Source organism: Myripristis murdjan, chromosome 11, assembly GCF_902150065.1.
Source record: "Myripristis murdjan chromosome 11, fMyrMur1.1, whole genome shotgun sequence".
NCBI lineage: Eukaryota > Metazoa > Chordata > Actinopteri > Holocentriformes > Holocentridae > Myripristis > Myripristis murdjan.
The window spans coordinates 28,649,258-28,667,693 of record NC_043990.1 but is presented as its reverse complement, the minus strand read 5'-3'; the positions used below and the strand labels follow the sequence as shown (position 1 = coordinate 28,667,693).

Below are 18,436 nucleotides of genomic sequence, written 5' to 3'. Positions count from 1 at the left end.
AATAATACAATCAACTAATGTTGGTAGGAAAATATGATTAATAAAGATAAAAAGTAAGGCCACATTCAGGGAGCAAAATTTAAACATGAAAATCAAAGAAGTCCTGGTAACGATATAAACAACCTCCATGTTACTATTGCTGCTTAAAGGGATAGTGCACCCATTTTGAAAAATGTGATCGACAATTGTGATCAACATTCTGAAAAATCCAGTAACTTCTGCACGTCCTGTATCACTCCACACCAGATGAGCAGTAGCCACCACAGAGACAGAAGTAGATTAAACACATGATGAGGGACAAAAATAACAACTTTCTCTGGAGTACTAAAAGATAGCTAGCTATTATGATGTGGCTAGTTTCTTCTTTTCCTCTGCTTTGCTCTATCACACATTTTCACAAACCTTTCAGGCAGAGTTTAGACTGCACGAGAAAATAGTTCTACCATTGCTACTTGTTTTTATTTATTTTATATACATTTTGTCTATTTAACAGTTTGAGTGGATTAAGGAGGTTATTTTTCAGAATGTTAGCTGGGGGGAAGTCCAGCTCAATGGCAGGAGGCTAACAGTTAGCATTTGGAGCATCCAGCCAGTATCCAGCACTCAGTAACAATGAGAGGAAGATAGCACCACCACTGTCCTACAGAACAGCTGGGGGGGAGGGAAATAATATAAACTTTTTCAAAATGGGTGAGCTATCCCTTCAAAAAAAAAAAATGAATCGAATGCTTTGTTGAAGACTTGATTTTAAGTGACTGGGAGGTAGGCACTGCATCTGTATAATCCCTTGTTTCAGCACTGAGCTTTGATCAGTGATCTGAATGAATGTTTTCATTAGTATATTGACAGGTAGATAGTGCTTGTTTATGTTGGTGCCACACCCTCAAATATAACACCCTGTATCAAACAAGAGTCACCACGTTGTACCAGGATTACTTCAGCCTGTGCGACAAATTGGCAACATTCCCTCATCCGTTCATATTTCAAAATCCTAATTATGTTCTGCTACACCTACAGTACAAACATTTGACAGCCATGTTGTCTTAGTTGATCATAACCACACTCGCTTTTAGCTACATCAATAGTGAAAATGAACAGCAACACTTGCCCATCTATATCGTGCCGGGCAACCACAGAAATGTGGACAGTGAGCAGAGAAAAGCAGACCAAGGCTGATCTTTTTACAATCACCAGACATCAACAGCCAATCAGACTTCCACTATTCCTTGTTTTGCTACTGATCATCATAGAAGCTACAGTCCTGAATGGATGAGAGGTTGATTGTGACTGCTACTACCAGTTCTCTACAATGTTTATTTGAAAGATTATCTCAAAATTCTCAAAATTGATGCTTGGAGAAAGGTTGCATCCCTCACTGCGGTTGAGCTCTTAAGTAGTTTTTTTTAATTATTATTATTATTTGCAATTAATGCTTCCTTTACCTGATTAGCGCTTGCCAGCTAACTATGTTACCACATCAAAATGATGCAATGTCATGAAAGGCAATACAAAAAGAAACAATACAAGATTAGCCTGATTTAAAACTTTGTAGCTACAGACCATAACATAGTAGATGCAAATAAAGCCTCTGACCCTGTTATAATAATTCAAAGAGGAGCCACCCATCAGCAAGTTGCTCACAGTATGATTGTGCAGTGACAGTCCCGATTACGGAAATTCAGGGAGACTACAAGTCACAGAGCACGGAGTTCTCCAGGGTAAAGTCATACTGGAAACTGGCCAAATTATAGTTGATGTCCCGGGACAGCAGCACATCAGGGATTAGGGGGAACCCTGCCTGCATGGCGAGTACATGAGGTGCCAAAGTGAAGGGCACGTCCCCAAGGAGATCTGGGAGGGATGGGGCAGCATCCACTGCCAAGGGCCCAGCCACTGGCATCATGGCAGGCAAAGCTGTGGGAGGCTTCCCCGCCTCAGTGGGTGGAGCTGGGCTCGTATAGGATGACTGTGAAGAAGAGGAGATGCAGATTTAATTTCAGCATGCGGTGCTGAATTTGAGTCTTTTCACATATCACATTCAGACACACATTAAGTTAACTAACTAGCCTCCTTTTACAGTCGCCATTGTCAATGTGTGATTCAGATATGGCAATACAGGGGTTCCAATATACTTATTATATTGGGGATGGCCTAAGTCATAGCCAAGTCATGTTTCCGATTTTTTTCTGAGAACTGTGATGCAACATGATGACAGTCATATTTGATACTGAGGTCACCAATATGTAATTTCTCGTATGCTGTATTTGCTTCCCTACGGTAGTAATAATCCAATCAGAAAGAAAGATAAGACTGCTAGAAAATCAATAAAATGAAGAAAAAAATATAGCCTGCCTCTTGATATATACACCGCCACAACTAAAACAACATGTGTATGTGTTATGGGGAGGTTAAGGGTGTTACTGCAAATTTGAATTCACTTCAGTACAATACCATGCGGTGCACATATCATTGTAAGATACTGGCACATTTTTGTGTCAGTATCTTACAATGGTATGTGCAACTAGCACTAAACATCAAATGCAAACGTATGTGCAACAACCAATGAGATAAGTGAAAACGACAAACAGAATTTCCATTACATGGCCCAGTCTTCTTACTTTCTCATGTATTGTAAATTTGTGATTTATTATTTGAAATTTTGAAATTTTACAAATGTGAAATTTGTAATCAGCCTACAGCTTATAGCTGAAAACAGAGTGAATCAAAACTTAAAATGACATCAAGTAAAAGAAAAGAGCTATGGGCTCTTGTTTTGGCTGACCTATTATTATTATTGCAAGCTGATGCTATTTTAGGCTTTGCTACCACTGGCTGTTACTGTTAATAAGTGAAATTAGTATTCTATAATTAGCGTTGCTTAATGCTACGTAATAATAAACACAGCTGGCAAAACTACCAAAATTAGAGGACTAAGTACATGTAACAACCTAACCGTGAAAATATTCCATTACACAAATTTCCTTGTTTAAGTTCCATGTTGGATAATCCAATGTCTCTCTATGTTCAGATAGGGTTTCAAAGCCCAACACAACAGAATGGGTCAGAACTACGGAGTGATGTGACTTCAAACTATACCCTGATTAGCTGATAGTTAAGTTTCACACAGCCCTTCAGTAAATTGCAGAGGCTGACATACAGTACAACTCAAAACTCAGTTGCACACAACCAAGTCGCATGAAGAAGTCACTGTGTGGAACAAAAAAATCTCAGTTTGAAAATCTGTTTGAAAATGCACATTTTGCTCCTCTTTCAAAGCCACGTAGAAAAAATATGCAATGGGTGTGTGTTGAGCCACTGAATCTGAGAATTTAAAAAATTGTATTCTACGCTTTATGGTTGAGGAATTAATGGCCAAAGTGTAAAGTTTCATGTTTGCTGTGACATTAGTCACATCACATATTTAAATATTAAACTTGTAATTAGTATCAAGTCAAAATTGTGTTATTGTGCCAAAACGACATTAGAGACATGGCACACTGTTGCAACAAGAGGAAGGGGTTTATGGGGTTAGCCAAAGAGTGACACTGAAGCGATGTACACAAGAACAAGTTTGAACACACACACTTGTACTGCATTTCTGAAACATCCTAAGGAAGGAAGTTGCAAGCGTGCAGTTCCCACCAGATCACTGACAGCTGCATGTGCAACTGTCAACTGTACTTAACATAGACATATACACACACCTTCAAACACACTACAGCAGTGACTGTACAGTTATACTAAGGCTGTATAAGAGAAAAAGTAATTCCCTTTGCCTTTATGAGTTTTAGAAATCTAGTACTAAGCTAAATCTTCTCTTACAGCTTGTACTGCTTACAAAGTGCATGTCTAGTTGTTGACATTATCAGAGCTGTAAATTTAAGATTTTGTTGTGCTTTAACATGTAATTAAAGGCAAGTAGTGAGACACTAAATACAGAGAAGATGTTGCAAGAAATGTTATTCCTCTACAATTAAGAGGCAGAGATTGCCTCTGGGACTGGAGCACAGGAGATTGTACCCACTGGGTTGGTTCTTGGTTTCTGTTATGCTCTCAAACACATAGGTACAGTTTCTAAGCAGCGCAGCTCAAAACAAAGCCGCTGCACCTGGGAAAGACAGTGATGGGATAGTTAGGACACTGTCTCTATGTAAACAGTTGGAATTTGTTCATTCTTTTCCCGCATGTATTTATCACAACTAGCTTTCATTTTGAAGACATGACAAAAAAAAAAAAAAAAACATCTGCCCAATAGCAACACACTGCAACACATTAAAGAAAGTTCATACGCCTGAAGGTCTTTAACTAACATTGCAATTCTTTTGGGAATAAAATCGTGAAGTCTTGCAAGTTCAATGGTGTGCGAGATAACCTCCTTTGTACATGTCATTACAAAATAGAATAACTGCGGGGCATTTTTTGGCTGCTGGTCAGACTAATAAAGCAATCTGAAGACATCAGTTTGGGCTCTGTGAATTTGTGAAAGGCATTTGTCATTAGTTTTGACAATTTATAGATGGGATGATGAGTCAAAAAAAAAAAAAAAAACGACATATTAATAGAGTATAATATAGTTGCAGCCTTAACTCTGGCCCAACAGCTACTTATGAATACCAAACTCCATATTGTTGCGTGCATGGCTGCTGGTGTGTGATCTGCATGTTAAGTTCTGGCATGAGCTTTCCATGTTGCTTCATCTTAGTGTTTCCTGTTGCACCATATGAACTAAATGGGAGGGATGGGCACACTCTTTCATTAATTGTGTGACATGTGGTAGCTACATGATGCCATGTGGGCAAAACACACACACACACACACACACACACACACACACACACACACACACACACACACACACACACACACGCACACACACACATGGAGAAAGTTGCCATTTTCAACAATGACTTTAGAAAATAAAAAAAAAATGAACACAGGAGCCAAGGCTGATAAAACATAGCAAATTAAAATTATGACAATAATCAGAAGTCCAGTTGTGCTCTTTTGAGGCTCCATATGTCCCTGCACAGTTTTGAAGCCAGCATGGTGAATGGTAGTGGCATATTTTGGCCCACTGGCTTGGCCTGGCCATCCAGCACCTGTCAGCATCACAGCAGTATACACTGTACTGTTTATGCTACCAGTCAACAGTTGTGCTCATTCTACACCCACAATATATAAAGGGAGGGGGATATCAAGGCTGCTTCTAGTTCTGAAAACAATAAGTTATCTTTGCCTTATTGGTTTAAGATTGAGTTCCATGGTAATTGTAGGATCAAAGAAGGAAATCACCTTTGTTGGCTGTACAACAACGTTGGTTGATGGCAGCACAGTGTTCATGGCATGGAGCTTCCGCTTCTGCTCCTCTGCAGTCTCTCCTGCAGAGGAAATAAGACATCATTACAGACACGGCAAAATGGATACACAGTTTACTAAAAATTTCCTAAATTATAGCCATAAATCCTAGACTGAATCCAGCCCTTGTGAGTCACCATGCTTACATTTTTGAATAACATCATGATTCTTGAGGTCTGGAACTGGTCTCATTCCTGGGGGTGGATTTGACTGGAATCTGTGCAAGATGCCTGATTGGCTGGTGGGAAAATTTCCCATGATGCCTTTGCAACATGCAGTGAGAATTAAACAAACATGGCAGCGGCTATGAAGAGTTGTGATGTTACCGACCACAAGTTAAAGTTGGCAACTTCTGTTCTAGTGAAATGGTATTGGTAAACGAATAGACAAACAACTAACCAGTCTGAAAGCTGCTGTTGTTGTAGTGATGCCTGATGATGCAGTCAGTGAACCTACTATGACTGGTTTAACACTGTTGAATGGTCTCGGCCCATATGTGGGACAAGCTGATTTTGTTAAATTATCTCTGATAGAGCCATGGCCACACCCTACAGCGTGTTACAGTGTGATTCATGGGGTCTGGGAACCATGCTATAGAAATAATTTCTGGCAGGAAGGTACTACTGCACTGACCTCTGTGTAGCACCTCTGGTCATTCGTGACATCACTTTGGGTGTGGTCAGAAGTGTGTTTTGCTACATTACTTTCCACACCCAACAGTGATGAAGCACTGCAGGTGCGCAGTTACATCACTTCAGCACAATGAACATTTCCATCATTGGATGCGGGCTAAATCTAGATTTTCGGCCAGGGCTTCATGACCCTTTAAAGATAGATAATATCATACACTGGCAGCCACAAAAGGCAGCAAGAAGTAACTATCTGGCCCCATTCAGACATGTGCCACATCCATCATGGGTGATGCAGTCACATATAAACAGCAGTCACTGATCATCGTTCACACCTGGCATTATCATGCTTCTAGAACACGTCTCTGGTGACCACTTGTGATCGGACTTGTGATCACAGCCTTATACCCATCAAAAACACTTTTTTCCTCTCCTTTGTTACTTTGATTCCTCTGTAATTTACACCAACTCCCTCCTGTCCCTTCTTCCTCCTCACTTCTATAATCCACGGTTTCACTATCTTACTAATATTTCCTACCCATTCTATTCCTTATCTCTGACCCATTCATGAAGCACTTGTGCCCAACCTTTTTTTAATTTCCCCATGAAGATGCACCATCTCACTGCAAAACAAACTTTTTTTCAAATTGAAATTTCATGCCAACAGTCCGTATCTATCGAACCCTCCTTCCACAAACTGAATAGGCATCGTTCCATGATGTCAGGGACACATCAGGATGCATTAGTGTTAATACTGCAAATGCAGCGTGGCCCTAAGCGTCCTGTGGCCCAAAGTGTTGAGGCCCGAAGTGGTTTGAGTCATTGAATCACAGGGTGTCTCTGCGACACAATGCACCCTGTCCAAACTTTTACTTGGTGCTGTCCACCACCTGAGATGCACGTTAAAACCAAGTGTTAATGGGGTCTTTTAAAACTGAACTTCAGTATTCAGAAATCCTGTAACATTACACCAGTATATTATGAACAACATGCTGATATTTACCAACCCAGTCAGTCAGTGATGTGTTATACCAAAGGATACCAAGGAGACAAGAAAGGCAAAATATATTATAATGCAGGACATAAAAAAAGACTACAGAAGTTTTAAAATCCTATTGGATTTTGAAATCGGAATGAATTATGCACTTTAAGAGAAACTTCACAGATATTCTTCTCCAAAGATTCTGTTAGTTTTCATATCTGTCAACAGTAGTATCCTAGCTAATGTTAGACTGAAGGGCTACAATGTTTACCATTGCTTGGCAACACTGCCAGCCGTGCCAACATCTCTCTCTCATTGGCTACTGTGGTTCCACTTGGAAAATAGTGACGAAATCATCTCGATTTTAACTCCTGAATATTTCATGTTTGAAATTGTCAGGGCTGCCCTGCTGAGTCTGAGACCAGTTCAGGAGGTTTGAGATTGAGTGTGTAAACCCCTCACATTAACAGATAATCTGGGCCGAACATTGCTACCGAACAAGGTCCTGGACCAAATTTCTCCCTCAATTGTTGGGAGGGGTCAATCTGGGATATATCGGTCCAAAACTCTTTTAGTTGCCCATGTTTAGTGTTTTTGTTCCATGGTGTCCATGACCAAAACAAATACAGGGGCCTCAGCGAGGCCTGTCCCTTGCATTCTCGTGTAGCAAAATGTGTTGCCAAAAATTTGTAGCACGATGCGAATGTCTATTGCAATGTCGTGCATTTCAGGGTGAATTATTGGCTTTTCAATTTGTGCAGATGGCATACTTTGTGATTTCCTCCAGTAAATCAGCTGAATCTTTTGTTGTTTATATATTTTATATATTACTTTAGCACAAATCAGGTCAATGGTCTGGGATTATATGTGATAAACAAGTGGTTTCCTGATAATATTAATGGATTACCGAGCATTAGAACTCTCAGGGATTAGCAGTACAATGTCACTGTATTGAGTATTTTTCTCAGGAGGGTGTGCCTCCAAAATCAGTCTAAGCTATTGTATGTTGTCCCCATTTCACCTGCATCTGTGCACTGAAGTGACAACTGGGGTAAAATGCACATTGTTTGAGGCTGAGACGGTATCTCCAGTTTATTTACAACATTTTAACAAACGTTCAGTAACTACTGACTAAATACCACACACAGAGGACACTGACCATACCATCATGTCATAAAAAATATATCAAAGATGTGCCAAAGCAAGTAAGTAAGTAAACTTCATTTATATAGCAGTGTTCAAAACAGCAGTTCTCAAGTGCTTCACAGTGGATCATAAAAATGCATAAAGGTACACTGCATGAAAACAGCAGGTAAAAAAAATTATAAAATGGAAAGGGATACTCATCAAAGCAATAGAAACAACAAAAGTAAACGACAAATAAAACCAATTAAAACCAACAGGAACTGCAAAACACTCACTAGAAAACCACCAGCCTATACAAGTGGGTTTATAGTTTTTTAAACATATGGTACAGACTCTTCTGACCTGACAGAGAGGTGATTCCATAGTGTTGGAGCTAAAACAGTAGAAGCACAGTCTCCCTTTTTTTTAAGCCTGAACTGTGGGATATTTAAGAGCAACAGGTCAGATGATCTGTGAATATTGAGTTAACAGTTCAGGGATATAAGAGGGTGTCATGCCATGAAGGACTTTGAACATGACCAGGAGGATTTTGAACTGACTTCTGAGACATACAGGCAGCCAGTGTAAGTAGGCCAAAATAGGGTAATATGCTCTCTTTGTACAGTGTTACAATAACCCATGATTGATAGAGGGAGTGATGCGAGACAAAAGTGAAAAGGTAATGCTGTTATTCAGGCATAGTAAGAAGGTGTTAATCAGCATATTTGTTGGTAACAACAAATTTACATTTACACTAGTAAATGTAACTCACCTATTCTCTTCTGTGTATTCTTGCGCTATTGTCTCAAAAGTATGTCTGATTTTGTTTAACTTGGAAAACAGAAAAAACATGACAAACTAGAAATATTGTACATAGTTTTGCCAGCACTATGTAATTCTTAAAATATGCCATTTCCACATGACACTGTTGACCAGTTTGGGCTTATCCTCATAAAAAGCTATGCTCTGTTCTGTTCTCCATTCCATGGCTCATGACCAGCCTTCCCACAAAATCCATTCTGAAGTTATGTGAATGCATTTGGAAGTTGTGCATGTTGTTGTGATAGGCCACACCCACATTTTTTCCCCCAAATCATTTTGTAACTTTTTGAGATATCTTGCTAACAAACAGACTAACAAACAGATGGAAACAAGCGAAAACATAACCCCTATCCAATTCTGTTGGCAGAGGTAAAAATCAGGTATTTTTGACTCAAGAAGACAGCACCAAAATGTATTACTTAAAACACTTCAAAATAATAATAATAATAATAGTAATAAAAAACACAACCAAAACTATAAAGGACTCAGTAGAGCAAACATCTTTGCCAACACTACACAACTGTGAGGATATGCCAGTCCCACTTGTTGGTTATTCACCAGAAGTTAATCACAGCAACCACCATGCCCCCATTTGGCCAATAAGTGTACAAAGTCAATCAGTGTTTATGTGCCACTTGACAAACCCTTCCAGCAAGGCTCATGCTAATCCATTCAGAACGTTTTGAGATGATATCTCCTGTCTAACTCTGCGGAGGAAGAACTACAGGATATATGGTACACCTCCAAGGACTATCCAAAATTCAATCTAGTATGAGTACTGTGAAAAAACTGAAAATAAAGCCTCATGAACAGGTACAGATGGCAAGTCAATAAGTTCAGTTGAGACTGTGTATAATGCAGACATCTGGACAATGCAAAGCAGTGTGGCAATGCAGAGATGGATGGGAAACTAGACAGTTCACCAGAGAAAAAGATGTACAATGTAGCTGGCCTGGTCTTCCCTTAAGATGGAGAAAATGTGGAAGATTTTCAGTGGCTTATCAAAGTTATTCTTATGTATGTTTCTAATAATTATGTTTTACAAAATGACATTCTAATCGGTAGCCCAAATAAAACAACCTGCTAAAACATTCATTCTTCATTCATTCATTTCAAAGAAACATATGAAAGAGGAATTATGGTGCTGTTTCCACTTTGAAAAAAATCACACTTAAGGAACATAAAGCCATGGAAGATATAGGCCTAGTCCCCACAATGCTAAAGTTGTTTTAAAGGACCATAGCAGTGATTTTGCATGTTTAGCATAATACCTACAAAATGTATGAACTTCAAGCTTCCACTGATCTTTTCCCATAGCAGTCCTATTTTAATGAACTTGCAGAGACTTAGCACTTTCTTCATACCAGTAACTCCACCGTAATAAAGTCAGCCACATTAGCTTTACTAAAAGCAGCAGCACTGGTGTGTTTTGATGACTTGAAAATGAAAGCATGAAAATAGTCCCTGGGAAAACATTTGCTTTGCACAGTCAAGTATCAGTTCTGTGGTGTATGAGAGGTGATGCCTATGTTAGCTGCAGAATCACAAACTTATACAGGTGGGTGTTTCAACCAAAAACTCAAATTTGAAGATTGCATGATTTTGATTACATGCTGTGAAATCTTTAGTACAACTGCATGATTTGTGACGTGCTATGGAAGAGTAAGTACGAAATAAGCTCATATGCAGCTCCATCATCTGTTGGTCTGTAACCTATAAAAGGAGCAGCTGCTCATGACATGAGCAAACCCATTGCTCAAGAGAGTGGCAGCTACAGTCAGGCCTATTCTCTATTACATGACCTTCACTCTTGTTTGAAGAGAACGTCATACAAGACTCTATCCATAACCATACCCTCATCAAAGTGGTCCATTTTTAATCCACAAATGTTCCATTAAGCACCTTTTACTGAATCTTTAGAAGCCATGGACACATTGAGCATACAAAAGTGATTCACTGAGTGTCTCCTGTTGAAAAAAAAAAATGTGTTTTTGGTTTTGTTTTGCCTTGTTAAACAGGATAGCATCCTTGGTACCACCCCCACACAATCACAGGTAAACTCTGTACCTTAAGATCCACATGCATAGCATTAGTCAGACGACGCTGCACACATTAATTCATTATTCCAATTGACATCGGACATCACCCAATTAAAAAAAAACAAAAAAAAAACATGCGATGTGTGGATAGCAATAAGACACTTTTCATTGGTTAGCAAACTTTTGGAATCCTCTACCACAAACCATCTCAGAGCTCAAATATCTCACAAACCTCTATAATGCCTTACAAAAGAGCCTCATTTCTCCACCAAGTGTCAAGAGTTGATACTACATATTGTTTTTTTGTCAAAGACTTCCTCCCAAGGCATTTTTTTTCTTCCTGGATTACCAAATGTAGATGGTGGAGAAGGGGCACTGCCATGGAAGAATCGAGTGCCAGCCTCCCCACCCTGCTGGGATTTTCCACTGGCAGGCTCCCACAAGCCCAGGTGGTCTGGTCGGCATGACACAGTGAAGAGCCATCCACCTGTTATTTAGTCCTGCATGAAACTATTGGACATACATCTGCTCTGTTCAGTTGGAAACAACAGGGGGCAACATGAGTGAAAAACAAAACCTACAGGTTGGGTAGCCTTGCGAGTCCAGATGAAACAGCGTTTTCAGAGTATCTAACATCCGTATGGCGACATATTTATGAATGAAACTGGACAGACAGGGGAGACATAATGTTTGATTTGATGGACAGGTGGATGTCATGATAGTTTTGGCTAAATTGGTTGGTTCATGCCTATGTTAGCATGCATCATATTTTGTTTTACGGGAAGAAAAAAGTTATTGTATTTTGACATACAAAAACAAAAAAAGTAGATTTTTTTATGTATATATCGTTAACTAGGTGCACAGTATGACCAGGGATATGATCTAAAAGGGCGGAAAAGGCATTTTTCATTTCATGTCGACTTTAAATGACATAAAAACCACCCTTACATACATCCCACACTGTTAAAGGGGTAGTTCATGCACTTCCATCGAGCTAACAAATAACTGCCTTAATCCACTCAAAGAAGGTTGAACATGCTTTTACTTTCCAAAACTAAAATGTTATTTTGGTATTTTTTACAGTGTTAGTCAGGGGAAGTCCACCACAATGGCAGGAGGCTCATGGTTAGCATCCATCCAGTATACCTATATTTAGCAAGCATGTTTTACTGAAAGCAACAATTTTTTACTCTCAGAACATTGTCAATGTGCATTCTGAGAAACACAGGAAGTGATTAAATGAAGTAGAAGTATATGAGACAGGCAAAAAATGTGCACAAACTTCACATTGTTGAATTTGCAGTCTCTATCAACTCCAGTAAAACCTGATTTCAGGTTGCCATTAGTTCGGTCCTATATTTTATATGGCTTGTCATCAGATACATGTTTGGGTTTGCATTAACCATCCGCTCTTCCACCAGTGTGCTGCTGATTATGAGGCCATCTTTGATCAGAGATTATGATTAAACAGAGAGCGGGGCGTTTACACTGAACGTCTGTGAGCTCAGTTGGTTGCCTTGATCTGGAAGAGAAAGCCTGGCTCTGACACTTGGCCTCCTCTGCCAAGAATAACATGCAGCTCCTGACCATCTGTGTCAGCTCCACCGGCTCTCTATATTAAAGCCACAGGATAATGAGGAAATTATACTGCAATTACACTACACTATACTGAGAGAAAGAAGGGGATTCCCAAAATAAAATACCATTGTCACTTTTCTGAACCTTGGCTGGCAGGGAGGGTTCACGTCTGAGGTCAACTCTGATACACTGGGCACACAGTGTGGAGGACATTAGGGGTGAGAATCACTGGGTAACTCATGATACAATACTATCATGATATTTTACCCATCATAGCGATGGTATCACGTTACAGGCAATTCTGCGATATGCAATATACTGTAAGATAATCAGCTATGATACATCATGATATCTGTGACTGAAGAAGAAAAAAAAAACACGGAAAAGGCAAAATCATTTTCCAGTGAGCAGGAATCAGGCAGGTTTTTTAGTGTTTTAAAATGGACACTGGAACTGACAGAACAGTTTTAGTTCATGTACAGAAATGCAGTGAACAAATACACCTCACAAGGTCTCAAATGTGCATCTGTGCAAATTAAGCTGAAAACTGAAATATCAATGCTTGGCACACGTGTACCAACAATGTATTACAAGAGGAAGCATTGCAATATATTGACAGTTTGATATTTTCTCCCTTAAGGACATATGATCATAAGTTTTCCCTTAAGTTGTGTGTACCCTGCAATTTTGTGCAAACACTATAATGAAAGCCATAATACATGCATATTCCTTTTCAGTCATGTGGTGTGATCAAGATGCTAATCATATTTAACAGCACATAGCCCAGCTGCCATCAACAATGATTATTCTAGGGGCAGGGATGTCACATCCTTGTAAAGAAATTTTCTGCTACATCACTTGCATAACTAATAACAATATAATGTACTTAACACAAGATGATAACTAGAAGAGGAAATGTCTTTTATGACAAACAGGACACAAAAAGTCAAATGTGTAAATAGCCTCACCTCCACAGCCTGCACCACTAATATTGGAACACCACAGGGGTAATGTGTATCCCCTGTCCTCCTCACTGTGTATACCAGTGACCGTTCCAGTGACACCTCTCACAATGTCACTGTACAATCTGTGGACAACACAGCCCTCCTGGGACTTACTAATGACTCCGAGTCCCACTGTACAAAGATGGTGGACTAATTTATAAGGTGGTGTGATGAAAATCACTTTTATGGAAAAGTTTCTAAAGAGAAGTTTCTAAATGGCCGATCTGTTCTAGGACAAAAACCTCACCATCACTCATGATGCATTCCCAGGCCAGGAATATAAATATCTGGGCACCATCATACACAATAAATGCACATGGAACTCAAATACAGACAAGATCTTCAGAAAAGACAAGAAAGGCTACACTTCATGCTCAAACTGTCAGCTTAATGTGGACAGGACAATAATGAAACTTTTTTATAATTTTTTCATCGAAAGTGTTATCAGCTTCTGATATACTGCGTGGGATTCATCACCACAGCTAGTAGAAATAGTAAAGTTCAATCTAGCACCATATCTTCTACCCACGCTCCCAGACCTTAAAGAAGGCATATTCCATCCTCACTGACCACACCCACCCCATGCAACCTGTGTAACCTGTGAAGGACAATGATGTGACAGTAATAATCCATATGACTGTCATTATCAGCTGTCCATCAGTATGAACACAGAATAATACAAAAAAAAAAAAAAAGGGGGGGGGGGGGTAAAGAAGAACTGCATGGGTCCTATATCAGGTAAATGAGAATCAGGTGCTCTTTGGAGAGGGTTAGATTAATAGAAAATGCATTTATTTACTCATAATTGTGGAGACAGAATAATTTGGGGAAATGTAAATTTTTAAGGAAAACTCTCACCGTTATTATTCTGCTATTGGGTGTCCACTTTCACAGAATGAAAAAGCTGACAAAGTTGAGTAACAATATCAAAGCTGAAATACGGAACTTTTTGGTCTTAAAGTTATCCATATGGACCCTGGAGACGCATACTCCAGCTTCAGTTTGCACAAGTATCCAGCTTGCTGAAAGACACTCCAATGGCTCTACTTGGAAAATTCCTTCAAGTTGTGCAAATGCAGGAAAACCATGTGCTGCACTTGGAGTACTGCATTCTGTGGCACTGGATCTAACGAAAGAGACACCACAAGTCAGCCTAAAGTTAACAATCTCCTTTGCTATGGTAGATTCAAGTAGAAGGGCAGCTATAACACGACCTACAACTGCAAAAAAAAAAAGAGGAGGAAAGATACATGTAGATGTGAAGACACCAAAAAAGCCTAGAGATCATATACTCTGTGCAAAAACATCCAGATTAGGTTGCTGTTTCAGACACTGGTGGAGCTGGGTTGCACCTCTGCATATAGGCTTTGCTTTTTTTTTCTGCCAATTCTTTTGGCACTGGTGTTTGATCCCTGCACACTGCAAATGATCACTTCAACGGCTGTCACATGTGGCTTCTCAGTTACCATTTGTGTTTGATATAAAGGGGCTACCTGACCCCATTCAAGAATGTGGTAGTTAAAAAGTGGACTTGCTAACTAGCAACTCACACAACGCATCAAGACCTTTTCTTAAGGAGAGATTCTTTACCTCAGCATCAACTAATACGCCGAGCAGCATGTTACTTTAAATATTTTAACTTTTACAAGTGTTAAGTGGTTTGGTGGCAGGATACTGTGCAAATAAAAGTAGAACCAATTCTAGAAGTTCATATTTTATTAAAAACAAGTGGATTACATGTTTGCCAAAGTGAAGAGCAGCTCCTTATGATTCAGAAAAAGCCGTGAGTCATAAGTTACAGGTTATGCATATTTGGCAGTAACAAATACTGCTTTAAGTTGCCAGATTTTTGTGTTAGGTTTTGCATGACATTCTCTCCGCACGAGAAAGAACAGCATGTAACAGGGCTACTAGTAAGAGTGCCTTGTAGACAGATGGTTTCTCGGATGGATGACTGCCGTCCAAACGTGGCGGGCCTTAGATTTACAGGATTTCTACTCCATAAGCCAAAACCAACTATTTGTGTTTAACATGAGATCACGTTTCTCACCAATGATAACGAATCCTCCATCTGCTTCCCTCTCAGATGTTGACTTCTTCGAGTCTTTACGGAATCCAAGAAAACTGAACATGATTCTGGCCTGTTAGCACAGGGGGAAAAAGTACACATTAGACTGACAGTCATTACATGGCAAGTAACTGTCATCGGCTCATATCTACCTCTTCGGGCTATAGCGCAAAACAGACTGAAGTTAGAGGGGCACAAATGTATTCTCAAGCTGAATTAATAAGATGCAACTGAGCTTATTATAATTAACTAAAACTAAACTAAAAACTAAAACTAGGTGTTAAGAAACATTTTAGTTCATTGAAGTAAAACTGAAAACTAGACTTTATTAAAAAAAATTGAAAACAAAACTGTTTGTCAGTTTGGGCAAATGTATGAGCACAGCCATTATGAGGGGAAGTTGGTGTAGATATTTATTGAGACTGGGACGTCCACATGACTGGGTGTCACCTGCCTTCACAAACTGAATATCTATTCTGACAAACACCCCCATATTAGAATAAAAACGAATAAAACTAATAATGAAATTAAGAAAAACTAAACTAAACCTAAACATTTTATGCAGTAAAAACAAAACTGAAAGCAGCACACCCAGCTGTGCCACAAATTCTATCTTTTAACAAAAATTAACTATATATTTATTACTGAGGTTGTAGTTTGTAGAGGTCTTCTACTAGATTACATCATATTGTGAGGTGTTTCTTATTTTTTGTCCTCCCTATCTATATAATGTGGAGGGACAGAATAGCAGGGACAGAATAGTGGAAACAGCTGTCAATAAATTGCAGTCCAGTCCAACAGCAGCACTAACTATGAGCTCAATGCCAAAAACAGAAGTGAATGAACACCTCTATTACTGTGACAACAAGAAAAGCTGAACATTTTAGGCAGCAGAAAAGGAAACTTTATGGCACAACAGCTGTACAGGTCTACCGAATGAGTGGCCACTGATATAGATAGATAGATAGATAGATAGATAGATAGATAGATAGATAGATAGATAGATAGATAGATATTCACTTCTATGCAGTCTATGGCTTTAACATGAACCTGATACCACATGTCAACCGCTTTTATAAGACGTGAATGCAGCATAAAAGTTAGCTAACACGAAAAACAAAAATTATGAAAATAATTACTGTGACACGGTCTTACTGTCGCTGGGACTTGTCATGAAGTTCAGGACGGTTTCATACAGTTTCACTTTCACTTCAGTACAACTTAGCTAGTTTCGTTTGCTCTTACTTCGTTACTTGCTGTATAATTAGTGACCTGCTATACAAAAGTAGCAGGTCCAACCGAACTCTGATGAACTGTTTACGGTTGTGTTCGCTGACGCCACTGGTGCGACGGCGTGTGTCCGTGTGGGAACTAGTTCCGCCGCCTACTGTTCCGCAACGAATAGTGGATAGGCAACGAGTTTTATTTGGGTTAATATTTATTTCAAGTCATGAACAAAGAGGATAAGAGCATTGCTTACAAATTTATGAAGCATCACGACATTAAATATGAAGAAGCGCTAAAGAGAGAAATACAGGAAAAATTAATCAAACCTTACAAATAAGAGAAGTATTTTTAAAAAATGTGAGCGAACTTACTCTCACTTAGACTTTGAAAATATTGCATCCATAATAAATATTGCATCCATTCATTGTTTTCATCACTTTTCTGTTTTGTGAGGAAGACACCGTCCTGTACTGCTCCAGTTCCTTCTTGAATACAAATAACTGAGTTTTTTGTTTGTTTTTTTGTTTTTGTAGATTTGCATTTGTGAATGTGAAACTCAGCAAGAAGTAAAAAACGCATTATCATCTGTGTTACTATAAACATTGCAACCATTTTTTTTCATAGAAAAAAGTAAAATCGGGGCAAACGTTGTTAACTAAAAAAAGAAATTAATATCTTATATCTAATTCATAACACCAAAAGTACGACTTAGAGCGCAAATTCGCAGAAAGAGCTCTTCTCATCTATGTCACTCTAAACTTTTGTAAGAAATGTCTCACTGGATAAAATCTATGGATCAACTTAAATGAGACTCTTTTACCTTATTGGTCAGAATGAATTTTTATGGTAAGGACCAATCTTTTTTCCAGTCAATATTTCTAACAAAATGACTCCAGTACAATGTTGCTGTAGCAGTAGAACCTGTGTTGTCCTGAAACAAAGCTCTTATTTTGGAATTCATGCCTTTTTTCTTTTCCTCTTCTTTATTTGTTTAAAGTTACGTCAAGTACATGAAGTACACATGTTACATACATTTTTCATCAGAAAAGATTCTGTAAATATACTTAAGTGAAAAAAATAACCTAAAAATAAATTACAATGAACAACAAATAATAAAATGTAGGGAAAAGAAAGAAAGAAAGAAAGAAAGAAAGAAAGAAAGAAAGTCAGCATCTGCTAACTAATTGGGGTAAATTTGAATAATTTAATAGTAATTTAATAGTTTTCGGCAAGTTGTGTTTTCTGAGTTTTACATTTTCATAAGCTGTCAAGTATGTTTTAAAATCTGAATCTTTAAAAATGTAAAAGGAGGGTAAAGGAGGGTTTTTAAGCCAAACCATTTTACAGATGTAATATTTAACCAAAATAATCATCAAATCAATTATATAAGATTCATTTGCCGAAAACTTTAGATTTTTAAACATGAGTAATATAGCAGTCTCTGTAAGCATGAAATCTGTGTCTGATTTATTTATTTATTTTGAGAAATTATTCGTATACGTTTTATATATATGTATGTTCATACCTCTCTGAAACAACGAGCTGGGAATCTAAGATGGGAACCATATTTGTCGTCAAGTTTCCGGGGAACAAGATACACTCAGCGC

General features: G+C 38.6%; 1 protein-coding gene across 3 annotated transcripts; it reads right to left on the bottom strand.

Annotated features, from left to right (window-relative positions):
* Window positions 1-1,405: 1,405 nt before the first annotated feature.
* Window positions 1,406-16,938, bottom strand: umad1 (UBAP1-MVB12-associated (UMA) domain containing 1). 3 transcript variants are annotated; one of them, XM_030062909.1, is made up of 4 exons: window positions 16,742-16,938; window positions 15,585-15,675; window positions 5,293-5,378; window positions 1,406-1,966 (listed from the first exon to the last, which is right to left on the bottom strand). In XM_030062909.1, exons 2-4 carry the CDS (start codon window positions 15,664-15,666, stop codon window positions 1,688-1,690), a joined length of 447 nt encoding a protein of 148 aa, XP_029918769.1. In that variant the 5' UTR covers window positions 15,667-15,675; window positions 16,742-16,938; the 3' UTR covers window positions 1,406-1,687. The 3 variants fall into 3 exon arrangements, with proteins under 3 accessions (XP_029918769.1, XP_029918767.1, XP_029918770.1); XM_030062907.1 differs by having other exon boundaries at window positions 16,758-16,938; XM_030062910.1 differs by having other exon boundaries at window positions 16,848-16,938.
* Between the last annotated feature and the right edge of the window lie 1,498 nt (window positions 16,939-18,436).